The following is a 21,804-nucleotide window of genomic DNA, read 5'->3' as shown; positions in this document are numbered from 1 at the left end:
CTTGTACTTTTCCACTATCAAAAGCAAATTAGACTAATTTCTGTTCGGTAGCTATACTTTACTTATTTCTGTTCACTTCTATACACTTAATTCCGTCTAGAAATATGTTCACAGTCATACAGAGGCAAGTTGTCTACATACAAGTCATGTAATCACCTACTGTATTGGGAAAGCGCCATTCTTCTTGAGAAAGTTTCTATTGTAGAAGGAATGGTTAATACATATGGCATAGTAAGTGATCATAAAAATAATCTCTCTATAAAAAGAGCACTAAACGATAGAAATAATAACCATAAGAGGAGGAAGAGTAATCAGAGAAACAGCCTGCAGCACATTAAACGTTTATGTTGTTTTTAATTTTTAGAAAACAGCTGGGTTATCAATATACAACTATGCCTGCATTTACATATATCACTCACCAGAAAGAATTCTTTTTCAGAGAAATATGCTAATCTTTCAAAAAATATCTTGTGACCCCAACTTAAGAATATATTCTTATCTGTTTACTCTTCTTTATTTCTCTGTATTTTGACACTATTCTTTTTTCCCTGCCTTTAACATTTTTTTAAACTATTCTAGTTCCTCAATATTACATATATTCTTTTATAGATAAGGGACAAATAATAAAAGTTGGTCTTTTTCTGATTATTCTGCTGATTTTGATTTGTCTCATTCACTTCTTTTCTTTCAAACATAATCTTATTAAGCCTTTCTAACCCCATTTTTGAAAAAAGTAAAACCCAAGGAAAGAAGAAATTTTCAAAAAAGATAAAAATTAGAATATTTGAACTCAGGGTCAGATATGAGTAAGAATAACTATTTTTACTAAGAAAAAATATTCTCTTAAAATCCAAATCCACAAATTAAATACATGATGAATATTTTATAAAATAATTTTCCCTCTTCTAAAAGATTTAACATAAGTATTTTCCTTAAATTAATATATTTAAAGTATAATTTATTTATAGGCATGGTTTCTAGAACAATTCTGTATCCTTATCCAGAATTCACCCATTAATTTTCATATAAATGCTGTCTGCAATATACAAAGGTTGAGAGCTCAGTATCTAGACATTAGTATCTTAGTGTGAAATAGTTCATTGAGGCCGGGCGCGGTGGCTCAAGCCTGTAATCCCAGCACTTTGGGAGGCCGAGACGGGCGGATCACGAGGTCAGGAGATCGAGACCATCCTGGCTAACACGGTGAAACCCCGTCTCTAATAAAAAATACAAAAAACTAGCCGGGCAAGGTGGCGGGCGCCTGTGGTCCCAGCTACTCGGGAGGCTGAGACAGGAGAATGGTGGGAACCCAGGAGGCGGAGCTTGCAGTGAGCTGAGATCCGGCCATTGCACTCCAGCCTGGGCAACAGAGCAAGACTCCGTCTCAAAAAAAAAAAAAAAAAAAAAAAAAAGAGTTCATTGATGAAGTTCAGTAGGTAAGAAATACATGTATTTTTAAAAATGCATATATGCATATGTCTGTGTATATATGTAAATAAATATATATTATATATATGGCAATGTTATGTTCACTGATACAGGAGCACAAAGGAGGCATTTCCAACCCAGATTAAGAAAGTATCAACTGTCTGAACATAATCCTTAAGAAATTTGAGTTAAGTCAGTGAAGCAAAAGAAATGGAAGGGACATTCAAAGCAGAGAGTATGGCATGTGGGAAGGAGCACAGTATGGCTCTGTGACTAGAAAAAAATCATGTGGTAGGTAGGGAAAGCACAAGAAGTTGGTGATAGGCCGGGCAAGGTGGCTAACACCTGTAATCTCAGCACTTTGGGAGGCTGAGGCAGGAGGACTGCTTGAGGGCAGGAGTTTGAGACTAGCCTGGGCAACACGGTGAGACCCTGTCCCTAAAAAAATAAAAATAAAAATAATTAGCCAGGCGTGGTGGTATGTGCCCATAGTTCCAGCTTCTTGGGAGGCTGAGGCATGAGAATTGCTTGAATTGAGGAGGCAGAGGTTGCAGTGAGTCAAGATCACCCCACTGTACTCCAGCCTGGGTGACAGAGCAAGACTCTGTCTCAAAAGAGCAGCTAGGTTGGTGAGATCTCTAAAACATATTTGGAAACCATTCATGTCTGTTCATTATTATTAGTTCAAGCCACCACCATCCTCTCCCCACTGGACTAACGTTAGTAGACCATGTCACCTTTTTCTATCCCTGCCTACCTACAGTCCACTTTCCACAGAGCTGCCAAAGTGATATTTGAAACTGTAAGTCAGATCATTTTACTTCCTTCTTAAACTTTCCTATTTCACATCAAACATAGAATAAAATCTGCTTGACTCACATGATCTGGCCCTGCGTGCCTCTCTGATCTCATGTCACATCTCTTCCTCGTTGATGTGTCCTATCACACTGACATTTCTGTTCCTGATTACGTGAAGGGGAAGGCCTTTGTAAGTTTAATATCAAAACTAAAAGTCATTAAGGAAATTAATATATTCATGTATAAAAACGACATGAAAACGGAAGTTTCTGAACATCTAAAGCAACAACAAATAACAAAGTACAGGAATAGAAAACTCATGAAAGATGAAATGCAAGGCACATATGAAAAGCACTTTAAGCTGAGCACAGTGGCTCACACCTGTAATTCCAATGCTTTGTTAGGCCAAGGTGGGAGGATCGCTTAAGCCCAGGAGTTTGAGACCAGCCTGGGCAAATAGCAAGACCCAATAAGAGAAGCAGTTCATCCTCACTATTAATCAATGACATTAAATTGAACACACAATAGCATTTTTGTCCATTAGATTATCTAAGATTAAAAATGATAAAAATTTTAATGTTGGTACAGTATGAGAAAACAGATACTGTCATATATTTGGGGAGAATGAAAATAGGTTGAATCTTTATAGCAATCTGTATTATTAAAATGTTCATGCACTATTTACTTAGAACTGTAACCAAAAGTAGTAATTGACCAAGTGTGAAAAAAATATTCAGTTATCTAGTTGTTCATATGTATTAGTCTGTTCTCATGCTGCTATGAGGACATACCCAAGACTAGGTAATTCTAAAGGAAAGAGGTTTAATTGACTCACAGTTCTGCAGGGCTGTGGAGGCCTCAAGAAACTTATAGCCATGGTGAAAGGGGAAGCAAACATGTCCTTCTTTGCAAGGTGGCAGGAGAGAGAAGAATGAGAGCAGAGCGAAGGGGGAAGCCCCGTATAAAACCATCAGATCTCGTGAGAACTTACTACTATCACAAGAATAGTATGGGGGAAACCACCACCATGATTCAATTACCTCCAACGGGGTCCTTCCCACGATGTGAGGATTATGGAAACTACAATTCAAGATGAGATGTGGGTGGGGACACAGCCAAACCATATTATCATAATACCAAAAAAAAAAAAAAACAACATAAATGTCTGGTAGAGAACTAGTTAATTAAATATTGGTCAGTTTACACAATAGAATACTGTATGTCATCAAAAATGTTGCTATGTAAATCTACATGTATTACCATGGAAGTATATTTTGCCATATTACAGTGAATAACAGATAATGTTATAAAACATATAAAATACAAGTGCATGAGGAAAAGCCTGGAATTATGGACCCCAAAATGTTCATGGTCATTATCTTTGGTTAATGAGATCATGGAATTCTTTAATCTGCCTCTTTCTATATTCTAAAAAATTATGTCTCTTGAAAATCAGAGAGAGAAAAAGCCAAACACAACTCTTTTTCCCTTTTCAGGGGGAAACAAGCCACTTCTTGAAAAACTGAAAAAGCAATGTATGTTAACATGACGATGTGAATACTGACTTTGTTTTTGGCTGCTCAGAGGTCTTTTGTAATTACTTTCTGGGTTTTGGCCATGTTCTTTCTCAACATTCAGTGTTATTAGGGTACTGGCTGTCTATAATGATCTTCACGTAACTTTGACAGGGATGAAGGGATTTACAATTTCTTAACTTTTATCTCACTCAGAAATCAGAGTACCTCCAATCTCTTAATTTTCTGTGTGTGTTATTTAATCCACAGAGTTATGGGAGTTTTCATACTTTTTAACATTTGAGTTTATTTTCATTTTTTCCCATCATATTTGAGGGGGAACACAAAGAACACTTCCACTTTTAGGGAAAATATCTTAGATATATCGCTGTTAATTGTAGTTTTTGTCATTATCTAAAAGCAAGAAAGCTTTTAGCTTAAGATTCATGAATTCTAGATCTCTGGGTTCACTACTTTTGTATGCCTGTGTCTGTGTGTGTGTGTATAATTAAATAGTTATACAAAGTACTTTTAAAATGTATTTATCAAAGCAATACATGTTAACTATTTCAAGAGTCAAATAATACAAAAAGTATAAAGTGAGAGACTAGAAAGCTCTTATCCTCAAATTGGTAACTAATGCCAGAGTCACATGCTAATGTCTAGCTATAAGTTCCTCTTTGACGCACTTTGATGTGTATGTAAAGAAAAAAAGCCTCTGCCACAGAACTCATCATCCTTTCTAATGCCTGAAATTCTACCATTAGAGATCACTTATTTGGTTACAAATCCTTTAAAAAAAAAATCCTTTCCAGTCATATGGCTGTCTGTGAACAAGACTGGACAGTAGGTTTTTGATAAAAGGAAAAGTACAAACACAGCAGAGTCTGGAGCAGTTGTTGTATAGGGGGCACCAGGGCAGATCTTGGGGTGCACCTGGAGGTTGGAAGAAGGGGTAGGGGTTCAAAGGCTGAAAGATACTTGCAGATAGATGTTGCTGTCAGACAACCTTAATATGAACAATATTATCTGTGCTTTTTCATCTTTTACTTTGTTATAAGTACTTGCTACATTTCCTCTGAAAGTGTCATTTTCTTCTTTACTTTTCACGTAAATACATTGTTTTATGTTTATGTGAGTTCAGAAATTAAAGTTTTAAATTTCCTTTTGAAAATGGAACTCAGCTCTATTTGCATTGATAAATAGGGAAGAGGGAGAGTCATGATATTGCCCAGTTTAAAGAATTACTATATACAAGTGACCTCAACATGAAAGTAAAACCTGAAAATTTTCCCTAAGTTGTGTTTAGTGTCAGTGGTTGGTTTTCCCTCCTCCAAATTTATCCTTCCAAATGCTGTCTTAGCTATGCGTAATCACTCTGAGGTCTGTTTTCCAAAAGCAGCAGCAGCAGTGTTTAAGTTTACATGACCCCAGTTTCATGACAGCAGTAGCAAATCAGATATCTTATCCAAGGAAAAGCATTTTTGGCTTAGAATTCCATCAGTCTGTTGGTGGGAGTCAACAGCTCATTTCAGCTCCAACACTGCTGCAGAACACTGGCTGCAGTGAATCTTTCAGAAAGCATAAACACAATTAGTATTTATAGCATTGTTAACATTTGTTAAATAGTTTGGGGAGTGGTCTATAAGCCTGTTTTAAGCAGGTGTCGCAAGAATCTTTGTTGTGACTGTAGTGAGATTTAAGAGTAGGACACGATTACAGTGGTTGTAGCAATATAGTAAATTAGGAGTATTGAATACAATAAGTTAAGATTTCATGCAGTCACAATTCAAAGTGTTATAGAAATAATCATGAAGTATCTCTGGCCAGAAGTGTGTTACACAGATGGCATATTTGACACAGTGCAGGGCAGGAACTGTACAATGAAAAGCCAAATAAATGGTAAGGATTAGTCAGGTTTTAATTGAAAACCTACATTTAAAATACCATAAAATTATGCCAGAGTTTCTTTTACTTCAAAACCACAATAATCAGACAAAAATTCCCTTATTCAATTAAATGAGCATCAAAGTTGTCAGTAAAGCTACTCTTTGTATTTTGCTCATTATTATGTCTTTTGCAGACTTACTAGTTAAGTTAGGTGTAACTCCATTATACACTAAAGGGCATGAAGCAAAGTATTAATATTTTTATGATGTTTTTTCCTATTAACTACCTACAGAATTCTGAGCCGTTCTATTATACTGATGACTTTTGTCATGAACCCCTGTTTCCTTTCAGGCACCACCTTTACTTCATCTAGGTCACTCTTAGCAAATGAATAACCAATGACTGCTGCTTTTCATGACACAGTTTAAACGTATTTGTCTGGTTTTGAGAAATAATTTAACCTTCTGAAGGTAAAAATGAACTCTCTGGATGTTGTTGGCTTTTTTTTCCCTTAAGAACTTTACTGTGTTTTTTCAACATTTGCTTCTTAGCGTTGGCAACCTCTTTGAAGACATTCCACTTATTTTTCTAGGCAGGCTGCTTTATCTACTCATTTCCAGTAGCCAGAGATGGAGGTGTTTTGAATGAGCACATCAGTGTTCTAGACAGAGATACTGTTTGAAATTATCCATGAACACAGTGCCGCTGAACATTATTGACTGACATTTGTTTCTGTTGGTTGTGTCTGCTCTGACTAGCTGGTTTCTTTCAGATTGGCAGCTGGGATTATGCTGTAGTAGATGGACAGCTACAAGAACTGGAGATTGTAGTGAGGCTGGGTTGGGACTCAGTTTAATGTGCCTGAAAAGTACGGGCTCAGTTACAGGCACTAATGGGAAAATCTATGTGCATTTTCACAAATTATAATTACATCATAGTTTATATTAGTAACTTGCATAATAATATTATTTGAGTAGATATGCTAGTAAAAATACTCCTTTCCCTCTCTAATTTCCTTCTCCCCCTTTTCTTTGCATTATTGTTTTTAAACATATTTTACTTAATTTAACAAGGTGCTCTTTCTTTTTGTGTTTTATGTACTCCATTCCATCATGATATGTATTTGTTTCCAGTTACCTGATGCATTCGGAGTGCTTTTTGGAGGAAAACACATTATTTACTTTAAAAAGTTTATATTTAATTAATACTGAATGATGGCAAAATATTGCTAAAACTAAGGGATCCTTGGAATCAGATACAGATAAGTTAAAAAGTAAACTCAGTATTAACAAAATTAATTTTATAGCAAGGTCTATAGATTTAAGTTTTTGACTAGTTTATCAACTGAAGTTGTTCTTAGATGGTTACAAAATATTCCTTGGGAGAGGAGCAGAAAAGATAACTGTTGGGTACTGGGCTTAATACCTGGGTGATGAAATAATCTATACCACAAACCCCCAGGACACAAGTTTACGTATGTAACACACCTGCACATATACCTCTGAACCTAAAATAAAAGTTAAAAATATATATATTTCTTGCCATTATGTTAATGGATAAATAAAACTTCATAAAGACAAGGCACGGTGGCTCGGCCAGGCGTGGTGGCTTAGGCTTGTAATCCCAGAACTTTGGGAGGCCAAGGCGGGCAGATCATTTGAGCTCAGGAGTTCAAGACCAACCTGGGCAACATGGCAAAACGCCATCTCTACAAAAATACAAAAATCAGCCAGGCATGGTGGCAGACACCTGTGGCTCACTGCTACTCAGAAGGCTGAGGTGGGAGGATCGCTTGCGCCCGGGAAGCAGAGGTTGCAGTGAGCTGAGATCGTATCATTATACCCCAGCCTGGGCGACAAAGTGAAATCCTGTCTCAAAAACAACAACAAAAAAGACAAAACAAAAGCAACTTTATAATGTTATACCAAATATTTGCCGACTTTTTAAAAAATTGTCTCAGTTTTAGATTTTTTCAAAATGAAAATTGTTTTGTTATGCTTATTTCAAAAGTAATACATGCTTTGTGTAAGATATCAATTGGTATAAAAATGAGGAAAGTATACATTTTTATTCTGCCAATCTTTTCATCCTTCCTCCATCAGAGAAAATAGCTAATAATAGTTTGGAATATACCCCTCCAGATTTTGCATGCAAGTGTTCATGCATATGTATGTATGTATGCACATAACACAGGTAAGTATATGTGTTTTATATATATGTGTGTGTGTGTGTGTGTACACATACACATTTTTTTGCTGAAATAAGGTCATACTCTATACACTTTGGTAGTTAGAAATTTTTCTTTCTTCAGTATATTATGAACTAGTTACAATGTCAGGTATATTCAACTCATTTTAATGGCTGCATAGTATTCTATTATCAGAGTTTAAGTAGTTTTTTCTTCCAATTTTTACTGTTTTAAAGAGTACTATAATATCTTTGTACTTAAATCTTTTTGTCTTCATCTGATTCTTTCCTTATGAAAATTCATAGAAGTGGGGCTGGGCATGGTGGCTCATGCCTTTAATCCCAGCACTTTGGGAGGCCGAGGCAGGCGGATCACCTGAAGTCAGGAGTTTGAGACCAGCCTGGACAACATGGCGAAACCCCATCTCTACTAAAAATACAAAAACTACTATGTGTGGTGGTGCGCGCCTGTAATTCCAGCTACCAGGGAGGCTGAGGCAGGAGAATCACTTGAATCTGGGAGATGGAGGTTGCAATGAAACAAGGTTGCACCACTGCACTCCAGCCTGGGTGACAGAGTGAAACTCTGTCAAAAAAAAAAAAAGAATCATAGAAGTGGAATCAATAGCTCAATCTTTATTTGACAACATACAAACTTGACTTTTGTCTAAATTCTTAGATATCTGTCTTTATGTCTACGTTCTCAAAACTAAAAATGTTAAGTCTTTCAAGTCCAAATTTACATAGAATCACTTCTGTTGAATTTCATTTACTTTTCTATGTATTAATAGATTATTTTGCAAATTTTCATTGAAAATATCCTCTGCTATATATTTTGAACATTTATCTGCTTGAGTTTTAAATATTCCATATCCTAGTGTATCCATTTTCCTGAAAAACTATTTATCTTTTATGTTTATGCTTTATAAAGTTTGAATTATGTGTTTTTATTTCTAGGGCATTTAAAATATTTACATTTTAATCTTAGAAGACTCTTTTTAAATACTTTGAGTTAGGTTCATTATACTAGTTTTTAATTTTGTGAATTTATTGCTGTGACAACTAAAAAGTATTCATAACTTTGTATTTCTTTCTTAAGCTTAAGTGGGAGTCTGGTTTTCAAATGTTTCTAAATGATGCTTTGTCTTTCTTTCTTTTAAACCTGATAGAGTAAGTAGTCATTTGATTTATATGTTTTTAAACTTACTGATATCAAAGCTAAAGTTGAACCATAGCTCCAAAGGACACTGAGGCTAGTTAGCTAGACTGTAAACTGAGTAGAAACCTGTCAAATATCCAGCAAGTGTTCTACAGTTTAGGTTCAAGTATCTGAAGGGAAAGAAGAAAACTGGCACAAGTAATGGTATGATACCACAGTAGACATTACTGGATGGTCTTAGTGTGACTTTTTAAATATTGAAAACAATTTAATCTATGAAGTCTTTTTGGAATGCTTAAACATTTCTTGGTAAAGAGGTAGATTAGCATCTTACAACAGCTTTCTTGAACTTAATTTTGGCAATGTGAGAAAGTTTTAATATATTAATAAATGACATATCTTTTCTTAATAAATTATTTTGTCTCTATTTCCCTATTCCAATTTTATAGTGCTTTCAGATGTAAATATGTAGGTGATAAAATGCAATTTCAGAGTTGTGTGCTTAAAAAAACAGCATATATATTAATTGTGTCCATATGTTTAAGTTATTTCTCCCCTACCTTCTATCTTAAATAAAATTTTACAATATTTATTGTTGGTTACTAAGTGCTGTACTGAGTTAACTTGTTTCCTCAGTTAGATTAAAAAGCCTAGATCAGAGAGACTGAAATCGTCTTTGTTAAGTTGAAGCCAAATACTATATTGTCACTAAGCCAAGTTTACTTTCCTTTACTTTTATTTCTTATTTCTTCCTTTCATTCTGTCTAGTATGTATATGTATATTCTCTCTATATATATTGTCTCTCTTTCTATATATAGCTATAAAATCATGCAAGTATGCAATACTTGGCACACACAGAAACAATAGAATACACAGCTTGTTGAAAATCTCTTCATAATATTTCCATTTAAAAATCCATTAATAAATTCTCTAGGTAATATTTGAGATGCTGTTTATAAAATATAAATATGTGGTTTTACTGGAATGTCTTGAAGTATTTGCATAGTCTTTTTTATTACTGTATATCTCAACATCTGGAATGCTGCCTGCTGACTTCAGGTTTTACTATAGAAAGTAGTAACAGGCTATTTACAGAAATAATTGGGAATTGATGAATAAGAATATTAAATAATAAAGCAAGCTTTTTGTAGAAATGTTTTAATATAATATTTTATTCAATACTAGACTGCTCTGTGATTATGGTAGTAGTATGTTTCTTAGCTGCATCCCTCGTAAATTAAGTTGATTTGCATGGACATACACTCAGTAAATATTTACTGAGCACCTACTATGTGCCAAGCTGTAGAAGCACAGAAATATTAGGCAGTCTCTGATCCTAAGGAGCCTTACAGTCTGATCAATAAGTTGGAAAATTAAACCAGTAATTAGTATTAGATAAATAGTCAGTAAAAGTTTATGCATTTTGCTACAAGAGCAAAAAGGAAGGGACAGCAGCAGTCTGGGTGAGGTCAAGAAAGATCTCCCAGAGGCCAGAGATGCCTGAGGTAAGTCTTCAAGAATGAAGAGGAAAAAAACCACACAGAGAAAAGGAATAGGAAATATAAACAAGAGCTTAAAGGCAATATGATGCTGATTACGTGTCATATTATAGAGTGGTGAAATGGACAGTGGTTGGGGCTAGATTACTATTAATCTTAATGATGAGTAGTTGATAACATTTGCTGAGTGCTTACTTAACCCTAGCCAAGCACTGTATTAAGTCTTTAATATATATGCTGTAATAATATCACACACTTACTGATAGCTTAGTATGTGCCATGAACTATTCTAAGTGCTGTATATTATCTCATTTAATCCTCACAACAACCCAATAAAATACTGACAGTTATTATCACAATTTTTCGAAGGGGAAATTAAGGCACAGAAGGTTAAGTACCTTGCCCAAAATCACTGTTCTAATATGTGATAGTGGTAAGATTTGAACTGAGGCTGTCTGATTCCAGTGTCTGCACACTTAATCCTATGCGTGGTGCTACCCAGGATAAGGATTTGGAATAGAAGGCTTTGAGTCATGTAATCAAATTTGCAACTTAAGGATTGAGCATCTCCTTACAAGTCTGAGTATATTCAGCACCTTTGAAGAAATATGAAGGCTGCCAGATAATGCTTATATTTTGGGTCAATGTAAGATATTTTTATTCTCCGTATAGTCTTGCATTAGAGGTAAAAATAAATAAATAAATTGCTTAAAGGCAGAAACATTCTCTTATTTTTCAATGAATCTATCTAGGACATTGTCTAGATTGACCTCACTTTAAGATAACCTAAAGCCAAATGTCTTCATAATTATTGAAGGTGGCTGATGGATATGTAGGGATTCATTATCCTATTCCGTAATGAAAAATTTTACATAACTGAATGTCTAAAAAGTGATCACCTGGGACCAAAACTCTCTGGGTGAAGGAGAGTTCATTAAAAACAGTTGAGGCATTTGGTAATGTTTGTTAAGCTACCCTATTAGCAACCCACCTTCCTGGACCTTACAGGGTTTAAGGGTGCTTGTATGTTTCCTGTTATTTCACACCTCATTTATACCTTTAAATTTTTTATTGCTCTATACAGAGGACTGAATAGACAAGTGAAGATAAGGCAATAAACATAATCACTTGAGGGACTTTTTCAAATCATACATAATTACCCCAGGATTTCTCACTTGACCTTAAGAATTACTACTATAGTGAGACAACGGAGTGTTGTCATATCCTCCAGTATGCTGGAGCTGAAGAAGTGAGAATTACTGCCTTTAGTGACATCTTTCAGAGCTTCCCTGAGAGACTCATTTGGTTTCTTTGTAATAGCAAATACCAGCCTTTACTTAACACTCCTTATCCTCCCCTGCAACCTCAGTCAGCCCTCATCAAGAAGTATGCTCATCAGTCAAGCTTGGTTTTGTCCCCAGTCCAACCACAGATGAGTCGTAATGGTTCCTGGCTGGCTTGCTGTATAACAGGCACTCAGTAAATTTTTGTGTGTGTAAATACTGTGGGCAAGGTACTGTTCTACCTGTTGCACAGATATGGTATTCAGACCCTTATAGCAGGGGTCCCCGACCACTGAGCCACAGCCTGTTAGGAACCAGGCTGCATAGCAGGAGGTGAGGGGTGGGCAAGCATTATTGCCTGAGGTCTGCCTCCTGTCACATCAGCCACAGCATTAGATTGTCATAGGAACGCAAACCCTATTGTGAACTGCACATGTGAGGGATCTGGGTTGCATGCTCCCTGAGAATCGAATGCCTGGTCATCTCAGGTAAAACAATTTCATCCCCAAACCGTATCCACCCCCCTCCCCAACCAGGTCCATGAAAAAAATTGTCTTCCATGAAACCAGTCCCTGGTGCCAAAAAGTTTGGGGACCACTGCCTTATAGTATAGTTGTAATGACAGACATAAATAACATTACAGGGAATTCTGAATCAAGTATATACTGTAATGAGCAGTATGAACAGGCGTAGTATTATTTAATAAGATTAGGGAAAGTTGGTAGAACTCAAGCAGGGTTTTCTAGAGAGGGGTAGAACTTAGAAAACTGAAGATAAGGGTGACCATTCTACGACGGGCAGTGGCATGGTAGAAATTGTAATGCAGAGATGGCTTATATTTGTAGAAGAAAACCAGCTTGACTGAAAAGGAACACTGGTATAAGGTACTAGGATGAGAGAATAAAAGTTAGAGAGGTAGGAAAACCTGCAATGCCTGGCGTTATCTTTTAAGTACTTGGAATCACTTGAAGACATTTGATCAGAGAAATATTGCATAAAGGCAAATTTAGGAAAACTCAGTTCTGCAGGATATGCTGAAGGCAGAAACTGAATAGAGGGGGGAAACCAGCAAAGAGACTATTATAATAATCGATACTTGAAATTATAAGGGACCTGGATTCAGAAAGGAGTGATGAATGTGATAAACTTTGAAGTGATTGGGCTTAGTGACTTATATGTGAAACAGGTAAAATTTTTAAAATATTGACAAGATTCTGAGCATAAAAAAATCAGAAGAATCTAATTCTTGACTGAGGAATGCTAAAATAAAAAATTTTAAGATTTTAGATGTGCTAAGACGTACACGTGCTTACACACAAGATGGCCAGGGCAAACTTCATGGGAGTGGGCAATCCTCTGGTCATAGGATTGGAAACCTTTCAGATAGGGGTAGAGATTGAAGCCCAGTAGAAAAAAAATTCCAAGAAAGCAAGCTTAAGTTGAGTGAATCATAGTGCTAAAAGAGAACTTACAGTAATAAATTCATTTATGGATGACAAAGAAGTCAGCAAAAGACAGAGATTAAAGGAGTAGACTACAGAGCCAGTCTAAGCATGAAGCCATTGAAGCCACAGAAGGGAGAATCTCTGTAAATTGCTTCAGAGATTAAGATGAATGAAAAATGGCAAATGAGTTTTAAAAACATGGAGGAGAATCTGGAATTGTCAGTTGATGATATAAAGTGTGACTATAAAGTTTTAAGATCATAGTCATTACCTTACAACCTTATTCTATAATTTTCACACTTGAAAAAGTCCTTTCTGTTGCATTTTTAATATCGAGAACTCAAAGGTTAGTCAAGAAGTAAAGCATTTGTGTCTGAGAATTCCACAGCCTTTTCAGATGCCTTCAAGACTTGGAAAGAAACTTTATTATTATTTAACCTGTGTGAGAGAATATAGCTTTTATTCTGTCATTGAGATAGAATAATCAGACCACTATATTATGTGACTTGAAAAAGCCTTTTCCTCAGAGTTTTCAGTAATGTGCCAGTTGTATAAAAATTTTAAGACTAAAGTGTTAGTTAAGAAGAGGAGATTGATATTTTTGAAAATTGTCTCATCATCCATAACCTTTCATCTCAAAACATTGTTAAGTGGAAAACACTGTATGTAATATTAAGGTCAGTTATATACAATTTGTATCCATAATAAAGATGTATATGCTATAATGTCATTCATAGCTTCTCTATCGTAGTTGGCATTACTGCCCATTCTCTCTTCACAACCCTCATCCTATGGCTTTCATGTCACTCTATGCTGCTTTTCCTCCCACCCACCCTCTGACCACCCTCTCTCTGTCTTCTTCATTACTTCCTCATTTATACCCTAAATATAAATACTTCTTGAGGTTCAGCTCTAGGTGCTTTTGTGTCTGGGTCTCATGTATTTTACTCCTAGGGCTTAATGAGTATAGTTTCAGACTGTGCTCCGGAGCCCTAAGGAATTCTCAGAGTTGTCTCAGAGGCTGCTGAGGAGGCTTGTTAGGGATGGTTTCACCTCTGTGAAGTTGAATAACCCTATCTCCATGTATTGAGGTTTCATGTAATATTTCATTTCAAAAAGGAGGTCATTTCTGCTGCTTAAAAACATACATACATATACAACAAGAGAGAAAGATAAACATTAACTTAAATTTCTCTTTTGTATGAATGACACCAAAATCAATACCTCTCTTCTCTCACCTCAGAGCCATTCTTAGGCTTTCTTTTACACATTGGACATATTGACCTAGATAAATGGTTATCACTATCACTTTGGATTCCATGTGTCTGACATAAAATCGACTGTCTTTCTCCTGCCAAACTTGTTTTCCCTAGCACAAACTCCTCTACTCCTATTTCTGCTCATTGCTTTAGTATTCTCTGAAATGTGCAAGTGGTTTTTTTTGTTTGTTTGTTTGTTTTTGTTTTTTTTTTAAGAAAAGGAATTAGCTTTGTATTTTCTTTATGGCTCAAAGTCATCAGTCCCTAAGACCTATTGATTTTTCCTTAGCTGGTTCACATATTCATCTCTTTCTTACTATTACCATAGCTTCCATAAGGATCCAGGTGTATAATTCCTCATGTTTTGGACTGCTCTCAGAACCTTCAAAGAAATCTCTCTGTCTCTAGGCTCTTAGCCCTGTGTTATATTTTGAAATCCAGAGCCAGATTTCAGTTTTCTTAATGTATTTCTCATTCTCTTCCTACATCAACTCCGGAAGCATTTCTTCCTTCTTTATTTTAGCTGTGTTAAGTAGGGAACACACCAACTCCCACATGAAATAATAATACAGTACAGCATTTTATTTAGTGCTTTGTATGTGCTGGGTACTGTGCTAAGCACTTTATATGCATTATCTTATTTCATTTTCCAAACAATTATATGAACTAGCTATTGTTACTATTTCTTTATAGATGGGAAATGGAGATAAGCTAATTGCCCAAAGTCAGACAAACAGCAGATAAGTGTCAGAGTCAGGATTAGCACTCTGAGCCATCTGACATGATAGGCTAAGTACTGAAGCAATAAGTTCTTTGCCACCTCCCCTCCCCTTTTAATCAGGGAGGCATGTGGGCTGCCGGGCAGGAACCACAGAAGGCAACTGTTAAGGAGGCCAGTCTTTCTTGTACAGTGCATTCTTGTTCAGGCTGCACTCTTGCCCAGGCTGGAGTGCAGTGGTGCAATGATAGCTCACTGCAGCCTCGAACTCCTGGCTTCAAGCTATTCTCCTACTTCAGCCTCCTAAGTATCTGGGACTTGAGGCACACACCAGCACACCCAGCCAATTTACTTTTTGTAGAGACAGGGTCTTACTGTGTAGGCTGTTCTTGAACTCCTGGCCTCCAGCGATCCTCCTGTCTTGGTTTGGGATTACAAGTGTGAGCCACCATGCCCATCCTTACCAGCTGTTCTTCAAAAAGACTTAAAGTTGTCATGCATAAACTAAGTCCATAAGTTCATATATCATTAAATAGCAGTGTTGCTACCTCCTTCTTTATGACTACCTTTAGCCTTCAGGTTGCCATTTTATGATCTTTTCTCAAGCTTGTTCTTGATGTTTAATCATAAATTAATTTCACTCTATCAAAAAAATTTGAGATGATGTTCTGAAAATGATCCTAGTCCCTACCTCACTTCCTTTTGGCTCCAATTCTTATTCTTATTAATTTGAGGGTTTTCTTCATCCTTTTAGCCTGGGAGTTAAGAATACTGACTGCTGTGGGAGTGTCGAAGTAGCCTTAACTATCCTTACTTCCTTCTCTCCCCTCACCCATCATGTAGCATTTATTCATTCAGCCAATTTAGGTATCTAACAGTGAAGAAGATACATAAACTCCTGCTTTCATGGCTTTTGTATTTTACTGGGAAGAAACAGATATAAACAAGTAAATAAAATGCTTACAAATGTGATAGCACCTGGCATTTAGCAGTTTCCCATGATGGGTAGTTGGTGATGGAAATGGGCATCTGTGTGCTATATGTGCACCAAGAGCCATAGCAGGAGAGTGCCTTGCAAAAGCACACATCTTTCCAAAAGAGCACACATACACATGTTCCTCATGTTTAGTTACTCCCTGGGTTAACCATCTCATGCTTAGATGCAACATATGGCTTTTACTTTGTTATTTAGTTATCTAACTTCAAAGAGACTATCAACAATAATGCTCTTCCTATGGCAAAATTAATATAGCATCAAGCCAGTTTCACAGGTGCTATGTTTCTTTTTTCCTCCTTTTTACTCCCCAGGATGAAATGGGACCTAGAATCAAAGAAGCAATCATTTTTCTCTATACCTGTAAAAGATTAGCTTTTCATCATTGGGGATGATGCAAGCAAGAAAACCAAATGCAAGAAAACAGAGATGAAGCCAAAAAGGACAATTTCTGATTGTAATAGCTGGTTTCTGTTTCATATCACTGAACAAGATGAGAAAGTTTTGCAGAGTTTTATAGGAACAGCTTCCACGGTTCTAAACGATGACCTCACCCTCAATGCCCCTGCCAGGTGGTTAGCCCCACTGTGAAAACACAGGTTGATTTTCAACATGAAACAAGCCAGAGTATGGAATGATATTTTCAGGTGACAGTTGGGGTTCTATTGCCTGTAATTAGCACCTCTTAACCCTCAGACTTGCCCCTGCCCTTTTCAGGCTATTGAAGCTCAAATCCGAAGTTTTGGACAGACTCCTTCTCAACTACTCATAGAGCCCCATCCTCCCAGAGGGTCTGCCATGCAAGTGGTAAGTGCTATTTTTACTCTCCTCATTTCTTGCCTCTCCTTCAGATCATGCTTGATATTCATAACAGTCTTTCATGGTGCTTGAGTTTCTCCACCACATGTGGGTTTGTTTTTTTATACAATATTTGTTAACCTGCTAACAAGCAGCAGATGTTACTGCATTGTCTCCTGGAGTCTTTGAGAAGGTAAATGTTGCTCCAGTGTATTTCATCAGTTGGTGTCTTGTGTTATAAAATTGAAAGGTCCATAATTGTCATGAATCCTCCCTGTAGGATAAAGGACTCCAGACATAGGGTTGATGACTTTTCTGGTTTGATCCTCTGAGTTTCTAGATTAGTTTTGCTGTTGTGTTTATTCTTTACATTCCAATATATTTTTCAGTTTGAGAATTTTAAAACAAATTCTAATACATAAGATACTGTTACTGAAGGTCAGGGACCACATTGGGGGGAAAATGATGGTTTGGTATAACAAACCACCAAAAACTTAGTGGCTTAGAACCATAATGTATTTTATTTCTCATGATTCTGAGGGTTAGATGAAAGTCGTTTCCGCTCTTTTCACCTCAGCTCACTCACACACTTCTGGGGGGTGGGCTGATGTAGCCAGCTTCTCTTTCCATGTGGCCTTTCATCCTTAAGGAAGCTAGACCAGGCCACTCCCATGGTAGGAGCAGTCCCATGAGAATGGAGACAGAAGCGGCCAGACTTTTTGAGGCTTGCTTTTGAACATACACATCATTTATGCCACATTTTATTGGTCAAAGCAAGTCAAAAGTCAGCCCAGAATCATGGGTAGGGAAATAGACTTGAGCTACAAAATAATGTGACCATTTTACCTTTATAGTTCCCGAAATTTTAGGGGGAAAATTCTTCAATGAGAAAAAAAGAAAAAAAGGCACAGTAACAAATTGAAGTACATGATTAACATAATTTTTAAGGAATAGACTATTGATATTGTTTTTCAATCGTCTGTCATAAAAAGAAGTTGCTCTTTGCTGTTTTGAATTAAGAATAGAGACTACAAAGTCTGTTTCTGTAAATATAATGAACAATTTTATAAAGTCAAATTCCATGTTGTGGCATAGAGATAGCAGAATTTTGATAAATACTGGGAAGGAAAGAGTAGCAGTGAAGAAAGTAAGAAATAGAGAGGAGGCCCTGCTACCTCTGGCTCTTTTTTCTTGTTTTTTTCCTTTCTCTTTCCCCATCACCTTCTTCTGTGTCTTTTTTCCCTCAGTGCTCTTTGTCATTTTCCTTCTTCTTCCAAGACTTTTTTTGTCCTTCTTTATCTAGCAATATGAATTGGCCATCATAAGCTATACACATTTTAAAAATTGCTTGCATCACTCTTTCCCCTACATGTTTTTAAATCAGTAAAATCAGATTTAGATGAACATAAAAAGTGATTTTAGTGGGCAGAAGACTACACAGAGAGTGAACATTTAGCAAGAACAATGGAAGATAGTGCCATAAAAATAGTAAGAATGATTTATGTTTGTGTTTGGAATTAGCTTTAGTAATAGCTTGCCATTGAGACTGAGGCTGCGTTGGTGCTGGCAAATGGAAGCACCTCCCCTGCTCCATTGACTTTCTACTGGGGTCACTGCCCAGCCGTCCTCCATGCAGAGGCTTATTGGCTCAAACAGGCAGAGCAGCTTCGCTATCCCGAGGGTGAGAAGTCTGGGAAGGCTCATGCTTATATAAGGTTGGGAAGCTGTATTTTCTATTACCTTTATCCTCTGAACTGAATACCCGAACTCCTCTTCAGACTTGCACAAATTGTGTTTTTTGCTTGGTGCATATTATGCATGGGGAAAAAAGGCATTTTAAAAAGAAAACAGAGTTGTCGATAAACATATACTTAATCTGGAAAAACTGATGACATCTGGCTAGCAATTTCCTACTTGTACCCCAGCCTTGGCTCACAGAGGTACCCAGTGTTAAAATAAGTTTTGTTTCTCTTATCCCTATTTTACCAGTTACTCTGCTCATCTGCAGCTGCTGCCATCACTGCAGAGTAGCCCAGTAGGGTGGGGTGTGCTTTTCTTATTTCTGGTGCTTCTCATTCATACTTTTTAGCCAAGGATATGATGAAACGCCCAAGAGAGTTTCCTGCTACTTGCCTGCATCAGGAGCTGTAGTCAGGATGGGGAGTGCAGGAGCAGACTAGAGGGACAGATAGTTGTGTGAAGGCAGTGGACAGTTTTGGACATGGTGTCTGCAGCTTGCTGTGGAAAGTGGCTTGTCCTTGCCGTGCAGCTTAGAGTTGGCCCACCAGAGTCACTATGTAAACAAGACATTCTTCCTCCACGAGGTATTTTTCGTGTTTTTTAAGGGCATAAACATTGGAATTATTCAATTTCAGCCTAATAATATTTACAGTATGAGCTGTTAAGCTCAGAAATATGTATGTACTTCCTTTCAGTGAGCCTTTATGATTATGTTGTACTCTGATTTTCTCTGAGTTTATAAATTATTTAAAAACTACATAATTGAAAAATAAGACTTGGTACTTGGAAATGATGTTCATTTTCTTTTCCCAGGACTTCTTTAAAATTAGCTTATGGGATATTTTCCTTCATGTTGCTCCTTGTTTCTCATTTTTACCTAACTTTACAGAATTCCTTAAAAACCATATAAAAGGTTCTTTGTGTGACAGAAACTAGTGATACTACGGTTTTAAAAATCAAAGGCCACATGTTTATTGTTTTTAGTAACATTCAGATGGGCTCCCCCGTCAACCATCAATGCACCCCACCACACACACACACACACACACACACACGAATAGAGCAGAAATTAAAGCCATCTCGTGCTGCGTTAAGTGCATGAGCCATAATATACACCAGGTGTAGTAATTAGCAGGCACACGAAGGCTGCCTATTTGTCTGGTTTTGCTGCTGTTGCTGTATCCCCTTGTGTTTTCACACCATCAGATAGTTGGATTTAATTGAGGCCACATCAGATGAGGCATTACTGACACCTTTAATTGAATGAGCATCCAGGGAGGATTAACTCATAATATTGATTGGCTTTTAGCCACTTGCTCAGAAGGGTGTCCGGGTAGCTTATTAGTTGCCTTTATTTACACCTTTATGCAAAGAGTGCAAATAGGAATTCTTAGTGCAATATGTTTTTCTAAGTACTCTTAATAACTTTTTTAAAAGGACTGATAATAAAAATGCAAATGTATTTAATTTTTTATTACCAGTTCTGAATAAATATGTGTTAAATATATGTGCCTCCACATTTACATATACCTGGTGTTTTGAAATATGGCAGAAGGAAAGCAGCCAGAAGCATTTCATCAAAGTGTTTCAATTCTGAATGATACTAATCAGCTATTAGAAAACAGACATGGTAGGAGAGAATTGCTGAAAATGTACAGTGCAATTACTGTATGATAGCACACCACCACAAAGTATAAATAAAGCCAATAAATCAGAGCAGTGTTATATATGTCTTGGATTATGACATACAGGTTGTAAGAATGTTCCAAATCCTTAGTAGTCTTCAAGATTTATTTGGTTGCTGGTTATTAGAACAGACAGTGTTTCGTTTAACATTTTCAATTACTCTCTGTTTTTCAAAGGAGAAATCAAAAAAGTCTTGAGCTTTAGTTTTGTTTGTTTTTTAACCAACAGGGAAGAGGAACACCTGAGTATTTCTCTTTATTCCTAGCTACAGCAGAAAGCAGTAGCATTTGCATTACAATAGGCAGTGTTTGTGATTTGGTACACTATATAAATATATTGTTTTTGTAAGTACATTTAATTATGCATTGCTTTGAAACACCTTTATAATTAAGTGTGTATATTATGTTCATAAGTTATTTCTCTACTGTAATAATATATGCATGTAGTCTAACTATTGTTTATAAATGTATTTGTTTTCATTATCTCTTTATAGTTGTCAAAATCTTCCTGCTAACTCAACACAACTTTTGATAATCTTTGGAAATTACCTTGGCTTGCTTTCATGCCTATTGTCCATTCTTACTGTTTTTTTAGTGCTAAAAGATCATTATGTGACACATGATAGCAACCAGAATGCTTTAATGCAATCCCCAGCACTTTGCCTATGTAGAATCTAAATCCAATAATTCTTTTAGTTTTTCATAGTAGTGGGGAGGGAAAGGAAGCTCATAAAATTTATAAATTTTAAAGTGTTTCTGTTAATGTATTCTGCTTCAATCCCCCAGAATTCCAACTAATGACATACATGAATAACAGTCAGATCATGACTGCTATTTCTACAAGCCTTTCTGCTCACTGTGCTTCCACTTACAACTTGTGTTAATGTGGTCTTCCTCTTCTTTCCTGCACCCCCCCTCTTTCTTGTCTTTCTTTGTCTTTTCCTTCTTGTCTATTTGGGTCTTGTCATGCCCACTCAACAGTATCTCCTCCTGCAGAGTCCATTGATGTTCACAGACAAAGCCCAGCAGGATGTTATCATGGTCCTCAAGTTTCCCTCCAACTCCCCTGTTACTCACGTGGCAGCCAACACCCAGCCTGGTTTGGCAACTCCTGCTGTGATCACAGTTACTGCTAACAGGTTATTTGCCGTGAACAAATGGCACAACCTTCCTGGTAAGTAAAGAAATACCATTATAAGGCATGGTAACTGCTGAACATTGTATGATACCCACTTAAATATATCATATCTCAACATTTAAGCTTTTAATTTTCAAGCATTAGTCTGAATCAAATTGTTTCATAGTTTGAAAGGCTTAAAAAAGCTCACGTGAGGCATATAATACAAATGTTAAAAACATAAACTATTTTTTAGCTTCTGGTGATTTTATCTTTATCCTTGGAGATA

At 36.5% G+C, this 21,804-nt stretch overlaps 1 protein-coding gene across 5 annotated transcripts in view; it reads left to right on the top strand.

Moving 5' to 3' along the window:
* Positions 1-21,804, top strand: part of LRBA (LPS responsive beige-like anchor protein) — a 787,299-nt gene that overhangs the window by 707,957 nt on the left and 57,538 nt on the right. For 4 of the 5 annotated variants that reach the window (XM_033215456.1, XM_033215457.1, XM_033215459.1 and 1 more), the window contains 2 exons: positions 16,893-16,982; positions 21,380-21,572. In XM_033215456.1, the coding sequence (XP_033071347.1) occupies positions 16,893-16,982; positions 21,380-21,572 (283 nt within the window). The remainder of the gene's footprint in view (positions 1-16,892; positions 16,983-21,379; positions 21,573-21,804) is intronic. The other variant, XM_033215458.1, reaches the window with a different exon arrangement.

This window comes from Trachypithecus francoisi, unplaced genomic scaffold (genome assembly GCF_009764315.1).
Source record: "Trachypithecus francoisi isolate TF-2019V2 unplaced genomic scaffold, Tfra_2.0 Lachesis_group1, whole genome shotgun sequence".
In the NCBI taxonomy this organism is placed as follows: domain Eukaryota; kingdom Metazoa; phylum Chordata; class Mammalia; order Primates; family Cercopithecidae; genus Trachypithecus; species Trachypithecus francoisi.
The sequence above is the reverse complement of the archived record's forward strand: the minus strand, read 5'-3'. Positions and strand labels throughout refer to the sequence as shown.